This window comes from Hypomesus transpacificus, unplaced genomic scaffold, assembly GCF_021917145.1.
Source record: "Hypomesus transpacificus isolate Combined female unplaced genomic scaffold, fHypTra1 scaffold_336, whole genome shotgun sequence".
In the NCBI taxonomy this organism is placed as follows: domain Eukaryota; kingdom Metazoa; phylum Chordata; class Actinopteri; order Osmeriformes; family Osmeridae; genus Hypomesus; species Hypomesus transpacificus.
Window position 1 is genome coordinate 43,841 of NW_025813863.1, and position 25,341 is coordinate 69,181.

Here is a 25,341-nt window from a genome sequence, read left to right on the forward strand (position 1 = left end):
CAGGTGTGTAATGTGTGTGTGAGAGAGAGAGACAGGTGTGTAATGTGTGTGTGAGAGAGACAGCTGTGTAATGTGTGTGTGAGAGAGACAGAGAACGAGAACAGTGTGTTTGTGTCCATGTGGGAGAAAGACCATGAAAGAGATGAGCACAGATGGTGTGTTTGTGGGAAGGTGTGTGTGTGAACATGTGTGTGAGCGCGTGTGCGAGAGCGAGCGCGGGTGTCAGGTGGTCCAGGCTCCGCCGGCTCCGCCCAGGTGGGCGGGGCTAGGGATGACCACACCCTGCTGCTGGAGCGCTCTCAGGATGTCCAGGATGGAGTCCAGCTCCAGGCGGAACACATCCAGCTCGCGGCTCCTCTCCTGGGCCAGCCTCCGCCAGGCCTGCACCTCCCCTGACTCCCCCTGCTGCTGCCCCGGCAGCCTCCGGCCCACCACCTGGGGCAGGGGAGGGGGGGTGGAGAGGAGGGGGAAGGGGGGAGGAGAGGAGGTAGAAGGGGGGGAGGAGAGGAGGGGGAAGGGGGGTGGAGAGGAGGGGGAAGGGGGGTGGAGAGGAGGTGGAAGGTGGGAGGAGAGGAGGGGGAAGGGGGGTGGAGAGGAGCGGGAAGGGGGTGGAGAGGAGGGGGAAGGGGGTGGAGAGGAGGGGGAAGGGGGGTGGAGAGGAGGGGGAAGGGGGGAGGAGAGGAGGGGGAGGGGGGGTGGAGAGGAGAGGGAGGGTGTGGAGGGGGGGTGAAGAGGAAGGGGAGGGGGGGTGGAGAGGAGGGGGAGGGGGGATGGAGAGGAGGGGGAAGGGGGGTGGAGAGGAGGGGGAGGGTGTGGAGGGGGGGTGGAGAAGAGGGGGAGGGGGGTGGAGGAGGGGTGGAGAGGAGGGGGAGGGTGTGGAGGGGGGGTGGAGAGGAGGGGGAAGGGGGGAGGAGAAGAGAGGAGGGGGAGGGTGTGGAGGGGGGGTGGAGAGGACGGGGAGGGGGGTGGAGGAGGGGTGATGGGTTGTTGGTTACCTGGGCCGTAAGAGACGGGCATACTAAACACTAAACAAATATTGTAATTTCTGTTGTATGCTCCTTTTGTATGTATGTGTGCGTGTGTGCGTGCGTGTGCGCGTGTGTGTGCGTGTGTGCGTGTGTATGCATCAGTAATCACCCGCTGGAGCAGGTCTCCTCCCTCCAGGGCTGTGTGTGTGTGTGTTCAGTCTGAACGTGTGGTGTGTGTGTTCAGTCTGAACGTGTGTGTGTGTTCATCCTGAGCGTGTGTGTGTGTTCAGTCTGAGCGTGTGTGTGTGTTCAGTCTGAGCGTGTGTGTGTGTTCAGTCTGAGCGTGTGTGTGTGTTCAGTCTGAGCGTGTGTGTCTGTTCAGTCTGAGCATGTGTGTGTGTTCAGTCTGAGCGTGTGTGTGTGTTCAGTCTGAGCGTGTGTGTTCAGTCTGAGCGTGTCTGTGTTCAGTCTGAGCGTGTGTGTGTGTTCAGTCTGAGCGTGTGTGTGTGTTCAGTCTGAGCGTGTGTGTTCAGTCTGAGCGTGTGTGTGTGTTCAGTCTGTGTCTGTGTGTTTGTGTTCAGTCTGAGCGTGTGTGTTCAGTCTGAGCGTGTGTGTGTGTTCAGTCTGAGCGTGTGTGTTCAGTCTGAGCGTGTGTGTTCAGTCTGAGCGTGTGTGTTCAGTCTGAGCGTGTGTGTGTGTTCAGTCTGTGTCTGTGTGTTTGTGTTCAGTCTGAGCGTGTGTGTTCAGTCTGAGCATGTGTGTGTGGTCAGTCTGAGCGCGTGTGTGTGTTCAGTCTGAGCGTGTGTGTGTGTTCAGTCTGAGTGTGTGTGTTCAGTCTGAGCGTGTCTGTGTTCAGTCTGAGCGTGTGTGTGTGTTCAGTCTGAGCGTGTGTGTGTGTTCAGTCTGAGCGTGTGTGTTCAGTCTGAGCGTGTGTGTTCAGTCTGAGCGTGTGTGTGTGTTCAGTCTGTGTCTGTGTGTTTGTGTTCAGTCTGAGCGTGTGTGTTCAGTCTGAGCATGTGTGTGTGGTCAGTCTGAGCGTGTGTGTGTGTTCAGTCTGAGCGTGTGTGTGTGTTCAGTCTGAGTGTGTGTGTTCAGTCTGAGCGTGTCTGTGTTCAGTCTGAGCGTGTGTGTGTGTTCAGTCTGAGCGTGTGTGTGTGTTCAGTCTGAGCGTGTGTGTTCAGTCTGAGCGTGTCTGTTCAGTCTGAGCGTGTGTGTGTGTTCAGTCTGTGTCTGTGTGTTTGTGTTCAGTCTGAGCGTGTGTGTTCAGTCTGAGCGTGTGTGTTCAGTCTGAGCGTGTGTGTGTGTTCAGTCTGTGTCTGTGTGTTTGTGTACCTGCTGCAGCTCCCTCTCCCTCTGAGCGTGTCGGACCTCCATGCTGTGGATCTTCCTGTCCAGGCTGAGGAAGTGTCTGAGCTGGGGGCTGTGGGCCTCCGTCGCCTGCTTCAGGTCCTCCAGCAGCCTGGACAGCTACACACACACACACACACACACACACACACACACACACACACACACACACACACACACACACACACACACACACACACACACACACACACACACACACACACACACACACACACACACACACACGGTCAGCCTTCCATCCCTCCTTCCAACCATCCCTCTCTTCTCATTTCCCAGTGTGGCCCTTTGTGAAATTGACTTTGACCCCCGGAATGACATTCATATACCACTCTATCTATCCATCCATCACTTCTGAAGAAGATGAATAAGGACATGAATAGGTTTTTCTGTACTGAATGAATGATGCATAAGCAAGTATTCAAGGAGTGAACCTAGCATGTAGAGAACAGTGGTCAGCCACAGGGGGGAGGGGGAGGAGGAAAGGAGGGAGAGAGCTTTTACCAGACAGAGAGAGAGAGAGAATGGGCGAGGCACAGCCAGAGACAACAGCAGGCTGAGAGAGAGAGAATGGGCGAGGCACAGCCAGAGACAACAGCAGGCTGAGAGAGAGAGAATGGGCGAGGCACAGCCAGAGACAACAGCAGGCTGAGAGAGAGAGAATGGGCGAGGCACAGCCAGAGACAACAGCAGGCTGAGAGAGAGAGAATGGGCGAGGCACAGCCAGAGACAACAGCAGGCTGAGAGAGAGAGAATGGGCGAGGCACAGCCAGAGACAACAGCAGGCTGAGAGAGAGAGAATGGGCGAGGCACAGCCAGAGACAACAGCAGGCTGAGAGAGAGAGAATGGGCGAGGCACAGCCAGAGACAACAGCAGGCTGAGAGAGAGAGAATGGGCGAGGCACAGCCAGAGACAACAGCAGGCTGAGAGAGAGAGAATGGGCGAGGCACAGCCAGAGACAACAGCAGGCTGAGAGAGAGAGAATGGGCGAGGCACAGCCAGAGACAACAGCAGGCTGAGAGAGAGAGAATGGGCGAGGCACAGCCAGAGACAACAGCAGGCTGAGAGAGAGAGAATGGGCGAGGCACAGCCAGAGACAACAGCAGGCTGAGAGAGAGAGAATGGGCGAGGCACAGCCAGAGACAACAGCAGGCTGAGAGAGAGTGTGGGAGTGCGCTCAGGATTGGAAACAGTAACATTCTTTGTGGTTGGCTGACAGTAACATTCTTTGTGGTTGGCTGACAGTAACATTCTTTGTGGTTGGCTGACAGTAACATTCTTTGTGGTTGGCTGACAGTAACATTCTTTGTGGTTGGCTGACAGTAACATTCTTTGTGGTTGGCTGACAGTAACATTCTTTGTGGTTGGCTGACAGTAACATTCTTTGTGGTTGGCTGACAGTAACATTCTTTGTGGTTGGCTGACAGTAACATTCTTTGTGGTTGGCTGACAGTAACATTCTTTGTGGTTGGCTGACAGTAACATTCTTTGTGGTTGGCTGACAGTAACATTCTTTGTGGTTGGCTGACAGTAACATTCTTTGTGGTTGGCTGACAGTAACATTCTTTGTGGTTGGCTGACAGTAACATTCTTTGTGGTTGGCTGACAGTAACATTCTTTGTGGTTGTGAACGTTGCCTGGAATGAACAGCACCCTGATAGCACAGTAGAAATGTATTGAGAAAGCATTGAGAGAACTATATCCATCCATCCCTTCTGGTTGTGGAGAGTCAGTGCGGTTGTGGTTGTGGAGAGTCAGTGCGGTTGTGGTTGAGGAGAGTCAGTGCGGTTGTGGTTGAGGAGAGTCAGTGCGGTTGTGGTTGTGGAGAGTCAGTCTGGTTGTGGTTGTGGAGAGTCAGTGCGGTTGTGGTTGTGGAGAGTCAGTGTGGTTGTAGTTGTGGAGCCCCCACCTGCTCCTGAAGAGCGTCCTCTCTGAGCTTGGACACGGCCAGTGCCTCCTTGGTGCCCTGAAGATCCTTCAACTGCTCACGCAGGTGCTGCACCACCACCTGGACACACACACACACACACTCAGAATTCAGTTCCATAACAAATCCACGTTTTCCCTCCCCCTGAGGTGAGCCCTAGCCCTTACCTCCTGTGTGGCGATGTGATTGGTCAGTTGGGCCAGCTTGGAGGAGGAGTGTTCCAGGGCGTGGCGGGCCAGCAGGCGCTCCAGCTCCCCCTGGTGGACGAGCTGAAGACACGACAGCTGCTCCGCCGAGCTCTCCTGGAGCCTGGGCGCACAAACACACACACACACAAACACACACACACACAGAGGAACCACACGCACACACAAACACACATGTCATATACACACACACACACACACAGAGGAACCACACGCACACACAAACACACATGTCATATACACACACACACACACATATAAACACGCATGCATGAATACAAGCATAAACACACATACACAGGAACCACGCACACTCACACAAACATACACACAGGAACACACACCCACACACACACGTCACATACACACAGGAACACACACACACATCAAACACCAGCAGAGGCTCACACATGCTCCTGTTCCTTCCCCCCCTGTACTGTACAGCACTTTGCCAACCAGGCCTCATGCTGGGCTGCTCCAGGTATGGATTATGTATGGATAGGTATTATATATTAATACATGCCTATCTGATGGGATTATTCCTCTGGCACTAACTACAGGTAGGTGGCTGCTGGGGGCTGCTGGTGGTTGCTGGGGGCTGCTGGTGGTTGCTGGGGGCTGCCTGGGCCAATGACAGCGCGGGGGCTGCAGATTCTCAGCTTGTCAAAACACTAAGCAACTGGAAGTGTGTGTGTCTGTTAGCTGGTGTGTACTGTCTGCTGAATGAGTGGAGTGTTTATCCTCCCACACACATACACACGTGTGTGTACATCTCTGTGTGTGTAGGTGTGTGTACATCTCTGTGTGTATATATATATATATCTGTGTGTGTGGGTCTCTATCTGTTCCCGCTAGCTTCCCGTGCAGTGTTAAAGAGACGGCCCCTGGTGTCGAGCCCCACCTGCGGAGCTCCTCTCGGGCCAGCGCCGCCTCCTCCCTCAGGGCCAGCCCCTCCTGTCTCCTCTCCCCCTCCAGCCTCTCCAGCTTCTCCCGCAGCGCCTCCTTCTCCTGCAGCACCTCGGAGATGTGGCTCCCCGCGAACGCCGTGGGCTGGTAGGCCTTCTCGTCCAGGGTGGGGGGGAAGGCCGCCTCGCCCCGCTCCGCCGGGCCGGCCGGGGCCTTGGGGGGAGGCGGTGGCCTCCGGGGGTCCCCGGGCCTGAGGCCGGGCGCCGGGCCGCCCAGCATGGTCCTCCTCTCTCTCTGGAGGCGGTCCACGGTGCGGGTCAGCTCCTGCACGCTGCGGGTCTTGGCCGCCAACTCCTGGGTGAGACGCTCGATCCGGGCGCCCTGCGCCGCTTCGGTCTGGAGCTGGTGGCGAGAGGGGCTACGCTGGCCTCGGCCTGGTCCTGGTTCTAGGCTTGGTTTTGTTCCTGGCCCTGGTTCTGGTCCTGGTTCTGGTCCTGGTCCTGGTTCTGGTCCTGGTTCTGGTCCTGGCCCTGTTCCTGGCCCTGTTCCTGGTCCAGCCTGGTCTCGCTGGGAGAGCTGGTCCTGGAGGAGGTGGACCTGGTCCTGCAGGGCTTGCTCCCGGCTCTGCTGGCTCTCCTGCAGCCGGCCCAGCTCCTCCTGCAGGAGTCGAACCCGGGTCGCCCAGGACTCGGACGAGCCGGTCCCAGCAGCCACCTGGCGCTCCAGCTCTGAGATCTGCTGCTCATACTGGAGCTGACACACACACACACACAGACACACACATACACACACAGACACACACACACACACACAATATGAACAATATCCTTCCCATCTACAGTCCAAATCTCAGTTTCCTGTCCGGGAGTCCTTGTGTGCTGACAGTGTTCATAACACTCCTGGCTCTCCTCCTACACCTCCAGCATTTGAACGAACCATGAATTGAGGCACGACTCATGCAGATGGGTGAATGGAGGCCTTGCCTGAGAGTGTGTGTGTGTGAGGTTATAGATCAGCTCTGTGTGTGTGTGTGTGTGTGTGTGCGTGTGTGTGTGTGTGTGGAGGATATAGTACAGCTCTGTGTGTGAGTGTGTGTGTGTGTGTGTGAGGATATAGATCAGCTCTGAGTGTGTGTGTGTGTGTGTGTGTGCGGGCTGGCCTTGTGCAGTGGTCACCACCACAGTACTTAGGTTTCAGAAACTGAAGAAAGGGCTTCGAATACTCAAAGTACTGTGGTACTCAGGAGGAACAAATACCTATCGACAACACTTTGAAAGTGTTACAGATCCAGTATTGTGCCCAGATATACAAAATGTATCTTGCAAGGATCCAGTGTTGTACCCAGCTGTGGTGAGCGCTCCTTGCAAGGATCCAGTGTTATACCCAGCTGTGGTGAGCGCTCCTTGCAAGGATCCAGTGTTGTACCCAGCAGTGGTGAGCGCTCCTTGCAAGGATCCAGTGTTGTACCCAGCTGTGGTGAGTGCTCCTTGCAAGGATCCAGTGTTGTACCCAGCTGTGGTGAGTGCTCCTTGCAAGGATCCAGTGTTGTACCTTGATGCGTTGGAAGCGTTGCTCCATGGTCCTCAGGCTCCTCTTGGCGTCGTCGTCTTTGCCCTCCAGCTCCGCCTCCAGCCTGTGGACGCGGCGCTCCCATAGGGCGGCTGTCTGGGTGGGAGGCTCCTCTTCCTGGGCGGCGGCGGCGGCGTAGAGGAGAGCTGGGAGGGAGTTGGGGTTCCTGCGTTTCAGGATCGCCTCCAGCTCCTTCACCTGGAGAACCAGGGGTTCAACATGTTACACTGCAGCCAGGAGAACACGGGGAGAACCGTCGAGAACTAATGTTCCTCTTTAGCAGGTAGCAGGTTAACAGCACACACACAGACACACACACACAGACACACACACACACAGACACACACACAGACACACACAGACACACACACAGACACACACAGACTCATCCCAGCGTACTTGGCGTTCTAGGTCCTGAGTCCTCCTAGCGTCAGCAGCTCTCTCCTGGGCTCTGCTCTGTCGCTGGGCAGCTCGACTCCTCCCCACCTCTGCCTTCAGCTTCTCCACCTGGGACCAGCACACACACCCAGCACACACACACCCAGCACACACACACCCAGCACACACACACCCAGCACACCCAGCCAGCACACACACACACCCAGGACACACACACCCAGCACACCCAGCCAGCACACACACACACCCAGGACACACACACCCAGCACACAAAGCCAGCACACACACCCAGCACACACACACACCCAGCACACACAGCCAGCACACACACCCAGCACACACACACACCCAGCACACAAAGCCAGCACACACACCCAGCACACACACACACCCAGCACACACAGCCAGCACACACAACCAGCACACACACACAGTCCATATCCGACATCCTCACACGTCCGGCCGCTTGCCTGTTAATGGCAATGTTTTATGGAGCTAGCAAACATTTTCAGCATCTGAGGAGCAACTGACGCACCATGTAGCATTTGGATTTGACATTCACTACATGATTCATTCCCCCCCAAATTATACAATTTCAACAAAGGTAACTATTGTTGCTTCATTTCTTTGAGCAAACGTTTGCTCTAGCCTGGTCGATTCTGGGTTCTGACCATTTGTGATCTGCCTTAAACTGTCGTTTAAACCATGAATTGTTCGTGTGAGTTTTCCGTGTTTCATCACCCTTCATATCAATACAACCAGTTCCGTTTATTATTACATTATTTACTAGAGCACAAACTTGTTTACAATGGCAAAACATTTTTACAAGAGTAAAAAAGCTATTTTAACTTGATTGTGCTCAAAGTGCAACTGAATGATACATTTACACAACACACAATCTCTCACTCACACTGTCTCTCTCACACACCACACAGTCTCCCCCTCCCCCTCCCCCTCCCCCTCCCCCTCCCTCTCCCCCTCCCTCTCCCTCTCCCCCTCCCTCTCCCTCTCCCTCTCCCTCTCCCTCTCCCTCTCCCTCTCCCTCTCCCTCTCCCTCTCCCTCTCCCTCTCCCTCTCCCTCCCCCTCCCCCTCCCCCTCCCCCTCCCCCTCCCCCTCCCTCTCCCTCTCCCCCTCCCCCTCCCTCTCCCTCTCCCTCTCCCTCTCCCTCTCCCTCTCCCTCTCCCTCTCCCTCTCCCTCTCCCTCTCCCTCTCCCTCTCCCTCTCCCTCTCCCTCTCCCTCTCCCTCTCTCACACCCACCCACCCACCTGCAGGGTGAGCTTGCTGATCTCCTCCGTGGCTTCCTTCAGCCTGGCTGTGTCTCGGTCCAGCAGGTCCTGGTTGTCAGCGTACCACTGCAGCCTCCTGGTCAGAGCACACACCTCCTCACAGTGCCTCTCCTCCTGCAGCCTCTGCTGCTCCCAGCCTGCCTGCTGCTCCCATCCTGCCTGGCCTGGGGGGGGCATTAGGTGTGTGTGTGTGGGGGGGGGGAGGCAGGGATAATGTGGTTACCTGAGGTGTCACTATAAACTTGTAGAAAACAAAAAAAATGGGATTTAAGGGAAAATTTGACATTCAAAAGGTTAAAACTTTTCTGTTTAGTCAGTTCTACAGCTAATAAAGTGTGTGTGTGTGCTTTGAAAATGTCACTACAAATAATGCAAACCTGAAGTGTGTGTGTGTGTTTGTCTGTATATGTTTCATATATAGCTTTTAGATTACAAATAATGCATCTATATGTCTGCATAGGTATCATATAACTTAAATTTTATAAATAAAGTAAACCTGTTACTGTATATTGTTCCTGTTCTTGTTTCTGTTGCTAGTTGGAGACGACGGGGGGCGGGGCATTCTCATTCTTATTTTATAGTTCTTTCCCCTGGAACAGATTTCATGTTCCAACCGAGGGGGGCTGGCACTGTCTTAGTGTCTAGGGCTGCATCAGATACCCTTTTTTGCTCTGCTAAATTGCTGCACTAGTCCACACTTGACCGGTGGGGACCTCGTTCTAAATATCAACGTAACTGTTAGCTGCTCCTGGCATTCTCTAATCCCTGCTCTCCCCTCTCTATCGTCCCCCCTCCACACATCCCCTGTGGTGTGGGGGATTTGAGCTGTCAGCATCTGCCTGGTCGTCAGTCTGCCAATGCTGGACCTGGTCGCCAGTCGACATCGATCTGTGATGGTCTGCCAAAGCTGGATCTAGTTGCCAAGTGGACATGGATCTGTGACAGTCTGCCAAAGCTGGATCTAGTCGTCATGTGGACATGGATCTCCCTGACGGAGAACAGCGGTTCCCGGTCCCTTTCCTCACCCCCCTGCCTGTGATACTGCCTGTGATGCTGCACTGCCTGTGATGCTGCACCGATCACAGTCCCCAGCCCTCTGGCTACCTCTGCTTAAACTGACATTTACCAACTCTGATCCAAGTGGAACACTGGATGTTGGTGTTTCAACACCTATTGACACTTCCCTGTTGTATGACTCTGTTTAGCCTGTGTTCTGCTCCTCTCTTTCACCAACCGTCTCTGGAGGAGGGGATCCCTCTCTGAAGTGCTCCTCCCAAGGTTTGTTCCATTTTTCTCCTCTAGTGAGTTTTTCTGGGAGTTTTTCCTTGTTTTCCTTGAGGTGCAATGGTTGAGGGGCAGTTCTATGGGCGCATGTGAAGCCCTCAGTGACATTGCTTGTAAAAAGGGCTGTACAGATCGATTTGATTTGATTTAACGGCCACATCGTCACACATTTCCACATTTGAAAAGCAAACCTCCGCCCCTGGAATAATGTAGCGTTACGCTTAGAAGACGCTTGTAATACGGGGTCAATTTCAAAAAGGAGCATTTGTAAAGTCTTCAGATATGATGTTGTTCTGTACAGTGTGATATTGCAGTAGAGGTGTCACTGTTGCACTGTGCCTGGAAAAAGACTGCCCATTCCTTGACCCTGACCATGGAGGACTGTTAGAACTACGTATCTTCTGCTGTCAAAAGCAGCTACCTCAAACACCATTTCCTGTTTCTTTAAAGCAAAGCATACTGTTTCTTTGGTGCAGACAGTTTGAAAGGTTGTTAGTGCACTTTGGTAGGAAAACTATGCCTTTTCTACATGAATATGGTATTAATATATTCCTATATACAGAAACATGATCTGTGGCCACGCCCCTAGACAGCCTCACCTGTGGAGGTGAGAGCCTGGACTCTCTCTTTCCTCATCACCTGCAGGTCCACCTCCAGACCCTGCTTCTCCTGCTTCAGTCTGGAGGTCTCCTCCACCAGCCTGGCCTCCACCCTCTACACACACACACACACGCACATCAACACGCATATACATCCACAAAAACACAAACACACACAACCTGTGAGATCCCAGTTATCTATAGGGCCTTGCAGTGAGAGCCCAGTTATCTATAGGGCCTTGCTGTGAGAGCCCAGTTATCTATAGGGCCTTGCTGTGAGAGCCCAGTTATCTATAGGGCCTTGCTGTGAGAGCCCAGTTATCTATAGGGCTTTACAGTGAGATCCCAATTATTTATAGGGCCTTGCTGTTAACCGAGTCCAGACTGTAGGTGAGGCGTGCTCACCTTTGCAGCCTGGATCTGACCAAGCAGCTCTGTGATTCGCTGACTCTGGTCCACAACGCCTACATTTCCCACAGTCCTCTGCATGTTGCTCTTGTTCAACTGCTCCCTGTTCACATGAGACATGCTTTTTATATTGATCTGTTATCACTGGCAATGTAATACTTACAAAATGTGTGTGTGTGTGGAAGCGAGCGAGAGATAGTATGTGTGTAAGTGGGTGAGAGAATGTGTGTGTGTGTGAGAGCATGAGAGAGATAGTGAGTGTGTGTGTGTGTGTGTGTCTGTGAGAGCATGAGAGAGATAGTGAGTGTGTGTGTGTGTGTGTGTGTGTGTAAAGTGACCTGGTGAGGGCCAGCTCACTGAGCAGCCTCTGGTTCTCCAGGAACATGGCCTCTTCGTCCACTTTCCTCTGGGCCTGCAGGGACTTCATCTGCTGGTACAGCTTCTCATTCTCCTGCAAGCCACACAGACATGAACACACACACACACAGGCAGGCAGAGAGACAGGCAAGCAGAAAGACACAGAGAAAAACTGAGAGATTGAAAGAGAGAGAGACAGGCAGAAAGAGAGACAGACCTGTTGGTAACAGAGAGATAGACAGGCAGAGAGACAGACAGACAGGCAGAGACACAGACAGGCAGAGACAGACCTGTTGGTAACAGACAGACAGACAGACAGGCAGAGAGAGACACACAGACCTGGTGGTATCCCTGGATGAGGGTCTCCTGGTTGTTCATCTCCTTCTCCATCAGCTGGATCTTGTCAGAGAGAGGATCTGAGGGATCCACACACCACCTCCCCCTCCTGCTGGTCTCCTCCACGCTGTGCAGCTGGGGAACACACACACACACACACCTTAATACACACTCATTAGGACATGAATAAACACACACAAATACACACACAGACATACGGTATACACAAACACGTGGACGAGAGAGTGTGAGGGCGGAGAGAAGAGAACAGGATTCTGAAGAACTCTAAAGACCACCAGAGGAGCACCTGACATGCTGAATACAGACCCAGAACAACAACATGTTGTCGCTAAATAGCTAAAAGCCCATGTGAAATGCACTCATGAAAAGATATTATTGGAAGTGGCACCCCCCCCCCTGTCTTGTTCTCCGCCTTTGACAAGCACGCAAAGAGCAGCTAAATAAATGAGCTGATTTAGTGCCATGGCAACATGAACAGTGACATAACCTGATCTGAAACTTAAGTGAGAACCTTACTTACATGTTTGTTTTTTTTCCCTTTTCATTTACTTACGTAATGTTTCATTGGCTGTGCAACATACTTGTTTACCTATTCACAACCTTGATAATCTTTATATTTGTAAGTTTGTGTTGCAAGTCAAGGTTTTGGAACTCTTGAAAGACCAGGGGTCCGTTCTCCGTACGTCGCTTATTACATCCGAGATCAAATGACACATCCAAGATGACATCATCTTGCTAATCAGGATCTGGCTAATTCGGTTCTTTGAACACCCATGTTGTTTATAATTAGTATAGCTGGATTGAGTAATGCGTTGGTCTAAAAGGGGGTATGTATCGATAGTAGAAACCTTGATCAGCAACGCTGCTATTGGCTGCTCACATAAGTCTATGGCTGCTCACCTTGGCCAAAAAGAGCGCCCTGTTTTTGCCGCAACAGCTTGCTCGAAAGTTACTCCGATTTTGAAGATTTAATCAGAAAGCCAGGGAACACCTCAAAGTCTGGAAAATCCAAGACAGAAGGCTGACAAAAAGTAGCAGACCAAATTAAATGTACAGTAGTGACCACGCGTTTTATCACTTATTACAGTAAGCTAGGCCTATGTTTTTTTTTATTTTTTTATTTATCATCTTTAATGTCATATGATGTGGTTTCAACACATGTATGATGTAAATGACACCCTCACAAAAAAACGATAGGCGATCCTCTCAAAAAGTATAGGCTAGCATATCGCGCTGTGCTTAAGGACCCTATCTATCACGCAATGAGCAATTCATTCAGTTTCATGTTAAATTCTGCTAATTATTCTTGCACCTTCAGCAACAGGTTCCTGTAGTAAAAACGGGCAAGACATGTCTGTGACAGACTTCCTGTATCGCCTCTGCTTGTAAAGCTTCAATCTAATCGTGTTTACATCAAATAAACCAGCTCTCGAGCAGGTTTAAGCTTACGGACCTGTTGCTATGACAGCAAGTCCAGGATGAGCTTCGAAGGAACCGAACAATCCAAGATCGTCAACAATCGAATCCAACTAACTGGGAATGCTTTTAAAACGACAGGTGACGCTCAGCGAGCAGGAGAGGACTGGAAGGAGCGAGACTGGAAGCAGCAGGGACACTGTTGAACACGGCGCCCCGTTCCAAAGGAGCCAAAGACAGTGGAGCTGCTGAAGCAGTGCTCACGCCAACGCCAGGATACCGCCAACCCTCCCCAGCCAGATCGTGGAGCTCTGCTGCCCGGACTGCTCATCCCACTCGCGCACTGACGTTTGAAGTTCCTTCACTGTTTGTTCACTGGTACACGCGAGTCCACTGTGTCGAGTGCCCATGTTGAGTAACTTTGGAAGTTTACACAGTTTTAGCACTGATTACACCACACCACACACCCAGGTCCTCCAGGCTGACCCAGGTCCTCCAGCTGACCCAGGTCCTCCAGCTGACCCAGGTCCACCAGCTGACCCAGGTCCACCAGCTGGCCCAGGTCCACCAGCTGGCCCAGGTCCACCAGCTGACCCAGGTCCACCAGCTGACCCAGGTCCTCCAGCTGGCCCAGGTCCTCCAGCTGACCCAGGTCCACCAGCTGACCCTGGTCCTCCAGCTGACCCAGGTCCTCCAGCTGGCCCAGGTCCACCAGCTGACCCAGGTCCACCAGCTGACCCAGGTCCATCAGCTGACCCAGGTCCACCAGCTGACCCAGGTCCATCAGCTGACCCAGGTCCATCAGCTGACCCAGGTCCACCAGCTGACCCAGGTCCTCCAGCTGACCCAGGTCCATCAGCTGACCCAGGTCCACCAGCTGACCCAGGTCCATCAGCTGACCCAGGTCCATCAGCTGGCCCAGGTCCACCAGCTGACCCAGGTCCCCAGACCCCCTGCAAGAGCCTTTCGAAGCGACCTGACATTAAAGACTCCCCTTTTTAATATGTAATACAATTATATCTTTTAAATCCCGATTCCTGAAGTGCTGACGTCATCTTTGGAGTGGGGATACGGTTCGCTCCTCAGAGTAGCGATTTAGATTAAGTGGAGGCCCCAGCGCCCCCATCTGTGACATATATCAAATATACGTTAATAAATGAAGTGTGTGTGTGTGTACCTTGCTCTGAAGGAGGAAGTTCTCCTGTCTCAGAGAGCTGAGCTCTTGCTGGGTCAGCTGGTCTCTGGCAGTCCCCTCCTCTCTGTCCTGGTCAGACTGCAGTCTCACCCTGTCCACCAGGGGCCGCTCCTCAGCCCTGCTCTCCTCCCTCCACCCAGGCTGCCACGCGGCACAGGAGAAGAAGACAGCGTGACGCGTGTGAAATCCCCCCCCCCTTCCCAAAACATCCCAGCAGTATCACCCGTGAGGTCAGCTCATTCTCACCTCTCTCCTTCCACCCTCGGGGCGTTCCCTGGTTTCCCGGGAGACGTTGGCGGTGTTTTGGCGCCCGCCGGTGTCGATCTGGTGCTGGAGGAAGGCGGCGAAGGACTGGACGGACGCCACGAGCTCGCCGCTCACTCTGAGAGCCTGCGGAGCTGCAGAACACACGCTCACTCTGAGAGCCTGCAGAACACACGCTGGAGGGAGGTCTTTGCTAGCTACAAGCACGTCAACATGTGTGCGTATCTGTACGGCGCTTTGGATCAAAGCGTCTGTCGAACTATTCGAATGTCGAATTGAAGTGGCGTGGAAATATGAAGTGGGACATGAAGCGACATAAAGGATCGACCTAATCCGAGCCATGGAGAGTGACTTCCAGAGTCGCTTGTCTAGACGAGGTGTGTGTCTGGTACCTTGTGTCTGCTCAGACGGAGCAGGACTGGAACTGATGGTTCTCGTCTGGTCCAGGGTTGATGGAGGTTTGGCCCCAGCTCCAGCCCCGGGCCTCACCCCAGCCTTAGCCCCAGTCTTAGCTCCAGCCCTCACCCCAGCCCTAGCCCCAGCCCCAGACATTACCCTCCCCCCGGCCCCAGCCCCAGCCCCAGCCCCATGTCTGCCTGGCCCGGGGCTCCGGGGGGCCACAGTGGGAGGCTTCCTCCCCCCTCCTCTCCCTCTCCTCTGGGGGGCGCTGGGCGGACCAGAGGCGGCAGACCAGCCAGGTACCTGAGGAGACACACAGCATCATTGGTGGGACTGATAACTAGCGGGAGGGAAACACAACCTTGCATCTGTGCTAGTGCCAATCCCCCGAGAAAATAAAAGCAGCAAAAATAACTGGACAGTGAAAGGTGTATTTCCTCTTCCCTTCCAACAGCCTTCTAGTTACTCACAACAATCATGTCACATTGTGGTTTGATGGCCCTTTAAGTTAGTCATTGTTGTTGTTAGGTGAATGTTGGATTCACCAACCGGCCCTTTAAGAGCTTGCGTGTTGGCTAACCTGGCGCTGCTGGTTTGTGCCGGGCGAGGAGAGCAGGTCCGGGGGCCAGAGCCCCCCCTCCTGCATCAGCCTGGACACCTCCTCTCTGATGCTGGGGGGCCGGGGGGCTGGGGAGGGGGGGTCAGGGGAGGGGGCGGAGGCCCAGCGTCGGGGGCTCATCTGCGGGGAGCACCTCTCCCCAGACCTGCCTGGGCTGTAAGGCTGGAGCTCAGCACCGCTGTGGAGAGGACACACAGGAGGCCGCATGCAGGTTCATGTGACACTGAGGTAGGGTTTGGGTGCGTGTGTGTCTCCACTCTCCAGACACTGAGTGTGTGATGAGACAGGTAAGCCAATCTCTCATCTGGGAGCTCCCTTCTCTCTGTGTATTCAGTGTGTGTGTGTGTGTGTGCTTGGTGTGTATGTATGTGTGTGTACCTGATAGGTTGCAGTGTGAATCCTCTGCTGTCGTCAGTGTCAGGCATGATGCGTCTCAACAGCTCCTCTGCTGTTGGCAGATCTGACACACACACACACACTATTAATAACACAGACCTGACACACACCACTTTTAACTAACACTGATCTGACACATACACACACCTCTCTCTCACTCTCTCTCTCACAAACACACACGCACACACAAACTACTGAATTAAACAAACTGCTTTTAATAACACAAATCAGACACACACACGCACAGCAGTCTAACGTAGGGAAAATTCAGCTAATTCAACCTCACAAGCATGTCAATCTATGCTCGGCTGGGGGCCAGAGGGGACCGGCAGACACTCCCACCTGATCCGGAGGTAGAGGCAGCCCTGAGAGACCCACTGGGGGCCCCTGGTACAGGGGGGGTGGTGGTGGTGGTGGCCGGGGGGGACCCAGGGCTGCTGGTCCTGTCCCTGCCCCCCGAGGGAGCAGGCAGCTGGGGAGCGGGGAGCTGGGGGCCCCCGGAGCCCTCCGCAGGCTGGCTGATCTGCCGGTAGGCCTCGTGGAGGGCCTCCATGTCACTGCCTCCGCTCTGGCCGTGGGACAGGGCTGGGGGAGGAGCACAGACCACATTCAGACTGCCTCCGCTCTGGCCGTGGGACAGGGCTGGGGGAGGAGCACAGACCACATTCAGACTGCCTCCACTCTGGCCGTGGGACAGGGCTGGGGGAGGAGCACAGACCACATTCAGAACCGCCGTCGGGGAGGCCGCGCTACGGTCTCTGGTTGGGACTTGAGACTCAGACCGTTTCTAGGCGATAAGTACCGTGGTGACCATTCGAGCTAACAGTCATTCTTATCTTGCAGTGATTATAACATGCGCTGTTTTGTTGGACGATTTGGTTATAACCTTCAGCTGAATAAATTGAAATTGGATGTATAAATATGTCATATATAAACAACCTATCACCACACATCCACACACTGGTCCACATACACATACACAGGTACATACACACTGGCTCACACACACACACTGGTACACCCCCCCCCCCCCCTCTCTATCCTCCATGTCTGGAGAGGAGGGTGGTGGGGGAGCTACCTGGTAGAGCTGTCTCCAGAGAGTCTGCTGTGTCCCTGGCCTCTGTCCTCCTCCTCTCCTCCTCCTGCTCCTCCTCCTCTCCAGCCCCTCCTCTCTCTCCTGTGGGCGGGACTTCACAGGTGGAATCCAGCGAATCGTGGAGGGAGACTGAGAGAGAGCAGGAGTCAGAGCAGCAACCACAGTCAATGCCAGTGCAAACCATGACCACATCAAGGGCCGAGCTAGTCTGGAGAGTTAGTCATAACTGTGTATATATATATATATGTGCACACACACACTGGTGGAATTGTGGGCTGGTTCTCCAGATAACAAGAAGCTGAGTCAATTTGGTGGATAAGGGGTACAAGAGCAGAGAACCAGGATTGAGATCATTTCGTTTCTACCTCTGGCGAGCATGGCTGGTCTCAGCGGCTTCTGGAAGACAAACGGAGAAAGAAACAGATTGAGATTGGGGAGCTTCCAGTGGCCTTACCCCTCTCTCAGCCAATCACAATCAATGAGGAAGTGCTGCCCCACGCTGTGAGGCTGAATGGAGCCTTGCGTCTTTCTCCACGGACGCTTGGAGAAGCAGAGGGTTTAGCTTCAGCTGTGAGTGTCAACATGCACCAGATTCACACCAATCACTATCACACAGTCAGAGGTTTGTAGAAACGAGTGCCTTCTTACTTTCTCTAAAAGATTGCGAGGCAGGGCTTTGACAGAGGACGAGAATCAAATCAAATTGTGTTTGTAAAGCCTGTTTTAACCAGCAATGTTAGGTCTTCACAGATCAGCACCTATAGCCAACCCTATAGTAAACCCTCAGCACCTATAGCCAACCCTATGTACAGAGAACATCCATTACTCTGGCTGTATGTAAACAGAACATCCATGACTCTGGCTGTATGTCCACAGAACATCCATGACTCTGGCTGTATGTCCACAGAACATCCATGACTCTGGCTGTATGTAAACAGAACATCCATGACTCTGGCTGTATGTCAACAGAACATCCATGACTCTGGCTGTATGTCAACAGAACATCCATGACTCTGGCTGTATGTCAACAGAACATCCATGACTCTGGCTGTATGTCAACAGAACATCCATGACTCTGGCTGTATGTCAACAGAACATCCATGACTCTGGCTGTATGTCCACATCACCTGCTCCTTTTCCTCGCGGGCGCTGCCTTCATCTTCGAAGTCCTCGCTGTAGTGAGGGGAGGCTGCTGACACACACAGCGTCCAATCAGAGAGACTCTGGTGAGCTCCACGTATGAATATGTATGTACTGTATATTGTGTTTAGGTGTGCATTTGCGTGAGAGAGAGAGAGACGCTGGAGACATAACTAATGCAGTGAGCTCATTTCCTGTCTCACCTGGCCACTCAGACTCCACATCCTCATCCTGTTCTCTATCCTCCAGCCCAACCACTTGCTCAGCTTTCCTGCAGAAACATAACCACAGTAAAGTTAACCACTTACAGACTGACCACAGTAGAGGTTGTTACAGACTGACCACAGTAGAGATTGTTACAGACTGACGACAGTAGAGGCTGTTACAGACTGCAGCTAGTGTTACCTGAGTGTGGTGGTGGAGCTGCTAGTGTTACCTGAGTGTGGTAGCGGTGGTGGAGCTGCTAGTGTTACCTGAGTGTGGTAGCGGTGGTGGAGCTGGTGGACTCCAGCTCCTTGTTGAGTCTGCTGTAGTCCACAGCTGAGGGCCCACCCTCCAGGCGGGCGAAGAAGCGAGCCTTCTCCTCCTCCTCCTCCAGGGTGTCCAGGCCCCCGCCCCCCAGGCCCCCGCCCCGCCCTGACGCCAGCAACGGATCTGTACACACACAGCACACACATAAATGTGTGGGGAAGAGGTGGAGGGGAGAGAGATGGAGTGTGAGAGAGAGGGAGGGGGGAGGAAAGAGAGGCAGGAGGAGAGGGGGGAGGAGGGGAGAGATGCTACTTCCAATAATATCTTTTCATGAGTGCATTTCACATGGGATTTTAGCTGTTTTGAGAACATACACAATTCTCATTTTCCACCCCATTCTCTGAATCAAATGTTCAGAGGCCTAAACCCACTCTTTTGGCAAAACCCATTCTCATTCACTAAACACATTTTGCACTGTGATGCACTTGTGCTGCAAAATGGTAAACACAGGCGGCAAACAGTAAACACAACTACAACACAGTTGTCATCTGTAAATCACAATGACTCAAAATTGTTCCCACTTGTTTCTAATGGTGGTTTGGGACAATGTCAGCTTTCACCGTGGTGTCCTTGTACGAGACTAGTTCAACATCAACCATTTTAACTGTAAATGTTTGCCTTCGCCCATACAGCCCTATTCTCAACCCAATTGAAGAGTTTTTCTCTGAATGGCAGTGGAAAATCTCAAATCAAATATACTGTATTTGTTTATCCCGTTTTACAAGCAATGTCACAGAGGGCTTCACATACGCCCATAGAACTCAAACAACCTCAAACAACCTTAACCCTCAAGGGAAGACAAGGAAAAACTCTTAGAAAACTCACTAAAAAAAGAATGGAAGAAACGTTGGGAGGAGCTATTCAGTGAGGGATCCCCTCCTCCAGAGACGGTTGGTGAAAGAGAGGAGCAGAACACAGGCTAAACACGGTCATACAGCAGGGAAGTGTCAAGGGGTGTTGAAACACAGGTTTATGACCGAAACCCATGTACCAGGGTAAATCTCCTACAGGTAATGGGATTGGAGTGTTTTCAAGGCTGGATCCAGCACACCAGAGGGTTTTTACCGTTTTTAATTTGTTCTTTGTTGACAGTAGTAAGTTGTGATGTTTACTGTAAAATTAAATGTTTTGCTAAATGCATTTACTGTGTATACATAAACAAATCTTTCTTTACATGTAACTACATGCCCTGGATGCTGTGTTCTCCATTTGTTTGTGCCGTGTCTAACAATGACTTCATAGTGTTTTTATATTGATTGGTTGTGTTTATGATCTGAAAGTTTTGTTTGATTTTGAGCACAGGTTAAATGGTTTAGGGGCGAGTGTTTGATTCAGGCAGGAGGACTCAGTATAGTACTTATTTGATACTTTATTTCACACGGATTAAACGGCAGATTAAACAGAGCATCCTGTGTCGCACTAGCAAAGCGCAGCACATTCTGCATATCCTGATTAAATAGCCCGCCCTGCTAAGAGGGTGTGCCCCTACTACGTGATATGACGCGCTGCTAGTGAGGCGCTGCTAGTGAGGCGCCGTCTCGCGTCCCCTGCATGAACCATCTCCGCTTGATTTTGCCAGAGGAGTACGAGGTTTTGGAAATTGACTTTAAAGATTTGGTTTTGTGTTTACAGTTGAGAAAATGGGTGACTGTTTCAAGAAGCGTGTTTTAGCAATTGTGAAAAACTGTAATTACACACAAGTACAGTACACACGCATAAAACACACAGAAGAGACACACATGTGCAGCACACACACACACACAGACAGACAGTAAACACACACACACACACACAGTACACACACACAGTGCACCCCCCCCCCCTGCTCCTCTCGACAGTTCTCCATCAGTCTAGCCTCTGTCCTGTGAGGTGGTTGTGTCTAACATCTCACCGGCAGCTCCACCTACCCTCCTGCTCCAGGCTGTCTCTGCTGAAGGAGACCCCTGCCTCCGCCGCCTCCTCCTCCTCTGGCCGCCCTTCCACCTCCTCCTGGATGGGCTGCGACCTCCTCAGGGACTTCCGGAAGGTTCTCCCAGACCCCAGCAGTCCTGAGGACAAACAAGCCTCTGGTGAGGACAGACATTCTGCTGCTGTGCTTGCTGTGTGTGTGTGTGGGGAGGGGTGTGTGTGTAGGGGGTGGGGGGGTGTGGAGAGGAGTGTGTGTGTGTGTGGGTGTATGTGGGAAGGGGGGTGTATGTGTGGGTAGGGGGGTGTGCGGATGTATGTGGGTGCTGCGTGTGTGGGAGTGTTTGTATGTGTGTTGAGTGTGTATGTGTGGGGATGGGTGTGTGTGTGTGTGCAGAGAGGTCGGGAATGAGACAGCTTCACAAAGGAGCTCACAGTGTTCTCCTGGAGCCAGTCAGCTCATTAGTACTGCCGTGACTCAGCACCCTGGCAGCGTTTGCATTTGGTCAGGGTTTTCAACTGCTCAATAGAGTCCCTTCTAACCCAATGTAATCCACAGAAAACACACACACACGCAGAGAAGATCCGATGTAAGCACAGCTTCACAAACCCTGGCTGCTGGGCAGAAATGGAGGCTGTGACCGGCATCACATCCGCGGAAAATAAGTGGCTTGGTAAAAGGAAGTCAATGAAATTACTTTCCTACTTCCTATTAAGTTTCCTCCCCTTAACAAGACACGCATTAGTGAGCTTCCCCTTTCCTCTCCATCTTCCAGAACAAGATGAAAGCATTGAAAGGAAGGAAGGGGGGGGGGGGGGGGGGCGGGAAGGATCAAATGGGAAAAACGTACATAAAAAGCTCTTACAGCGGAGAGATCATTCATCAAGTCTCAACTGCCACAGAGCAGCTGGTTACCATGGCAACTACCCAGAACGTCCCCCGCGTTTGGTGTGACACTCGTCGATGATGGAAACTTCCCCCGGCCCTCGTGTGTCTATCTACCTAGTCTAGATGGGTACCAGGAGTTGGGTGTTTGGTCCAGTCATGTTACCGTCTCCACTGCTCTGGGAATCACTATCACTGCTGGCCCTCGCTGGACCCCCAGAGGGGCTCTCGTCACGACTCCTGACTCCCGGTGCATTGTGGGAGCTTTCATTGGTGGGGCTCCTCTGTATTTCACTGTGAGAGTCCTCCTCTGGCCAGGGAGCCTCCGGATTGGCTGTGTGAATCTTGTCCAGCTGGCTCAGCCTATCCGGAGCCTTGCTGCGAGGTTTGGGCGTGGGCTTAAAGCGGGGCTCCGCCCTCACGGCTGAGGGGAACGCATGCAGAAACACGAGGAAAACCAGGGTGAAGAAAAGACGAGAAAATACTTTTACAAATAAGAAGGAAAATGAGACAAGGAGGTGAAGCAGGGCTGGGTGAGGCAGGGTTAGGTGAGGCAAGGCCTGGGGAGGCAGGGTCTGGTGAGGCAGGATCAGGTGAGTCAGGGCTTGGGTGAGGCTAGGTGTGGTGAGGCAGGATCAGGTGAGGCTAGGTGTGGTGAGGCAGGATCAGGTGAGGCTAGGAGGTACGAGGAGGGGTGAAGCTGGGCTCGTACCCTGAGGAGGGAGGAGGGGTGGAGCTGGGCTCGTACCCTCAGGAGGGAGGAGGGGTGGAGCCGGGCTCGTACCCTCAGGAGGGAGGAGGGGTGGAGCTGGGCTCGTACCTGAGGAGGGGTGGAGCTGGGCTCGTACCCTGAGGAGGGAGGAGGGGTGGAGCTGGGCTCGTACCCTGAGGAGGGAGGAGGGGTGGAGCTGGGCTCGTACCCTCAGGAGGGAGGAGGGGTGGAGCTGGGCTCGTACCCTCAGGAGGGAGGAGGGGTGGAGCTGGGCTCGTACCCTCAGGAGGGAGGAGGGGTGGAGCTGGGCTCGTACCCTGAGGAGGGAGGAGGGGTGGAGCTGGGCTCGTACCCTGAGGAGGGGTGGAGCTGGGCTCGTACCCTCAGGAGGGAGGAGGGGTGGAGCTGGGCTCGTACCCTGAGGAGGGAGGAGGGGTGGAGCTGGGCTCGTACCCTGAGGAGGGGTGGAGCTGGGCTCGTACCCTGAGGAGGGAGGAGGGGTGGAGCTGGGCTCGTACCCTCAGGAGGGAGGAGGGTGGAGTTGGGCTCGTACCCTGAGGAGGGGTGGAGCTGGGCTCGTACCCTGAGGAGGGGTGGAGTTGGGCTCGTACCCTGAGGAGGGAGGAGGGGTGGAGCTGGGCTCGTACCTGAGGAGGGGTGGAGCTGGGCTCGTACCCTGAGGAGGGAGGAGGGGTGGAGCTGGGCTCGTACCCTGAGGAGGGGTGGAGCTGGGCTCGTACCCTGAGGAGGGAGGAGGGGTGGAGCTGGGCTCGTACCCTCAGGAGGGAGGAGGGGTGGAGTTGGGCTCGTACCCTGAGGAGGGGTGGAGCTGGGCTCGTACCCTGAGGAGGGAGGAGGGGTGGAGCTGGGCTCGTACCCTGAGGAGGGAGGAGGGGTGGAGCTGGGCTCGTACCCTGAGGAGGGAGGAGGGGTGGAGCTGGGCTCGTACCCTCAGGAGGGAGGAGGGGTGGAGCTGGGCTCGTACCCTCAGGAGGGAGGAGGGGTGGAGCTGGGCTCGTACCCTCAGGAGGGAGGAGGGGTGGAGCTGGGCTCGTACCCTCAGGAGGGCCCGTTACAGGCAGGATGGCATCCTGCTGAGAGTCCTCAGCCTGGGCCTTTCTCACTTTGGTGAATCTGCGCTTCACAGACCTCTCTTCTGGGACCAGGGGGAGGACACAGAGAAGGGACAGGTGATGACGAGAAAGAGGGGGAGTAAGACAGAGAGAGAGAGAGAGAGAGAGAGAGGGAGAGAGAGAGAGAGAGAGAAAAGAGAAAGAAGACAAAAGGAGAGAAGAAAAAGAGAGAAAAGGGGAGAGAAGATCAAATGGACAGAAATAGAGAGATAGAGAGAAAGAGAGGAAGAGAAGATACAGTGGGCAGTAATAGCAGGCAGCCTTCATAGCAACATGACATGAAATGCAGGACCAGATTAATTGTTACGGGCTGAAAGCAGTAAAGTGACCTTTACATGTTCTCTTTCCTCTATTAATACACAGGCCAGCGTGACTCTGTCTTTGATTACTCTAAACTGTTATGGTACTATGTTGTGGGCAGAAATACTCGTATGGATGTCCCTTTGTCAACACTACGCCCACCACCGACGCCGATCAGATGGATATACAGCCCCACCTGCTGGTTGAAAATTATAGAAAAAATATGGCTTTCATTCATAAACAATTATTATAATATCTCACTCAGAGAATTTGGTGCCTTCATTGAATTGCAACGTTGGCACAGCTCTTTGACTATTTGAGAGTTTTTCTTTATTAATGAAATACTGGTTAACTAGTAGAAACACAATATGAAGTGGATACTATCAGTAACGATGCAATAAATTGTTTTAACATGTTTCTTGAATTAACACGTTTACTGATAATCAATGTGGATGCACAGTAATATCTTTAACCTAACTGTGATGGTTTATATAAATGAAACGTAAATACATCTAAGAGTCGTCATGGTACAACAGCTGTCAACCAATCAGATTTCAAGGTCTGAACTACCTGTTGTATACGTTTTTGCGAATTGCTCTGTAGCAGTGCCCAGTACAATCCAGCGAAAACAACACGTCTTAAGTGCAAAATCAACTAGCCATGGGTGTAGACTCCAGACAGTTTAATAGCAGGATCTCCAACACAAAGTGCAGCGACGGGACACATTTTAAGTTGACAAAAGATAATGTCTTGTGCCAGGCAGAGTCAGTGCTGTACCTCTTCCAGGTCCTCCCTCGCTGTCATCCTCATCTTGCCACCATGGCACCGAGACAGCAGACTTCTTCTGGGGTTTCGGAGCGGGTCTGGCTTTGCCTAAACTGTCCAGAACACTGGAGCGATGGGCACTGCCAGTTCCACCCAAGTCCACTGACTCATCCGAAACAGACTGGAAGCAGCAGGTTGTGATTTAGAGCGCATGCACCACAGCACCTAGCTACATTACATGCTAGCTGTCTACATAAGTAACAACGGGAATGGGCTGGTTAGATATGATGAACTTCCACAATAGTAGACTGTTATTATGAACAGACTGGCTAGCTAATGAAACGCACCAGTGTAAACTCACCTCTTTCAAGAACTGCTCGAACTGTTCATCCAGCTCTTCCTTAGTTAGTCGTGACATGATTCGAACTGGACTCCAAAAAGCAGGCTGTAAAATGCAACCCACTTAACTGAAATTAAAACTAAACTTCGAAGGCTTCCGAATTGTTGTTAAAGAAGTACTATATGACTAGATCTACAGCTATAACTTGCGTTTTCGTCAGATCTAACCAATCGTATCGGGCGAGAGCTAGTTTAATGCATTCCCGGTTTCACCGTTTTGACAGTTGCTACGACTTGGCCATAACTAAGAGGATTATCAACAAGTGTGTGTTGGCAAGGCAGCATCTCTAGCCTCCTTGAAGATATTTAGATGCTAGCTTAGTGCTAGCTATATAGCTAGGCTACATAGCTAGCGTAAACGTGTACGTGACCCATGGAATGACATATTTCACTAAGATACCAGAGTAAAGGAATATTCCACCACAATATCTTTAAAGGGGGACGTTTGGCCGTTCATTTAACAAGTCGAACATGAGAGTTGAACTAAGCAAGCTAGGTTGGATGGTAAGCTAGCTCAGAGCCTGCTACTAATGTTTGTTTGCACTGAAGTT

At 52.7% G+C, this 25,341-nt stretch overlaps 1 protein-coding gene across 4 annotated transcripts; it reads right to left on the reverse strand.

Moving 5' to 3' along the window:
* Positions 1-49: 49 nt before the first annotated feature.
* Positions 50-25,341, reverse strand: cep162 (centrosomal protein 162). Of its 4 annotated transcripts, none has more exons than XM_047016287.1 (26): positions 24,753-25,341; positions 24,404-24,572; positions 20,598-20,738; positions 18,633-18,813; positions 18,363-18,430; positions 18,147-18,208; positions 17,385-17,415; positions 17,002-17,148; positions 16,266-16,565; positions 15,906-15,987; positions 15,489-15,705; positions 14,902-15,211; positions 14,492-14,643; positions 14,228-14,386; positions 11,617-11,748; positions 11,259-11,371; positions 10,918-11,023; positions 10,513-10,627; positions 8,609-8,793; positions 7,342-7,449; positions 6,925-7,140; positions 5,369-6,126; positions 4,429-4,570; positions 4,244-4,342; positions 2,301-2,435; positions 50-435 (listed from the first exon to the last, which is right to left on the reverse strand). In XM_047016287.1, exons 1-26 carry the CDS (start codon positions 24,807-24,809, stop codon positions 223-225), a joined length of 4,398 nt encoding a protein of 1,465 aa, XP_046872243.1. In that variant the 5' UTR covers positions 24,810-25,341; the 3' UTR covers positions 50-222. The 4 variants fall into 4 exon arrangements, with proteins under 4 accessions (XP_046872243.1, XP_046872247.1, XP_046872244.1 ...); XM_047016291.1 differs by having other exon boundaries at positions 16,266-16,508; positions 18,147-18,211; XM_047016288.1 differs by having other exon boundaries at positions 5,369-6,120; positions 18,147-18,211.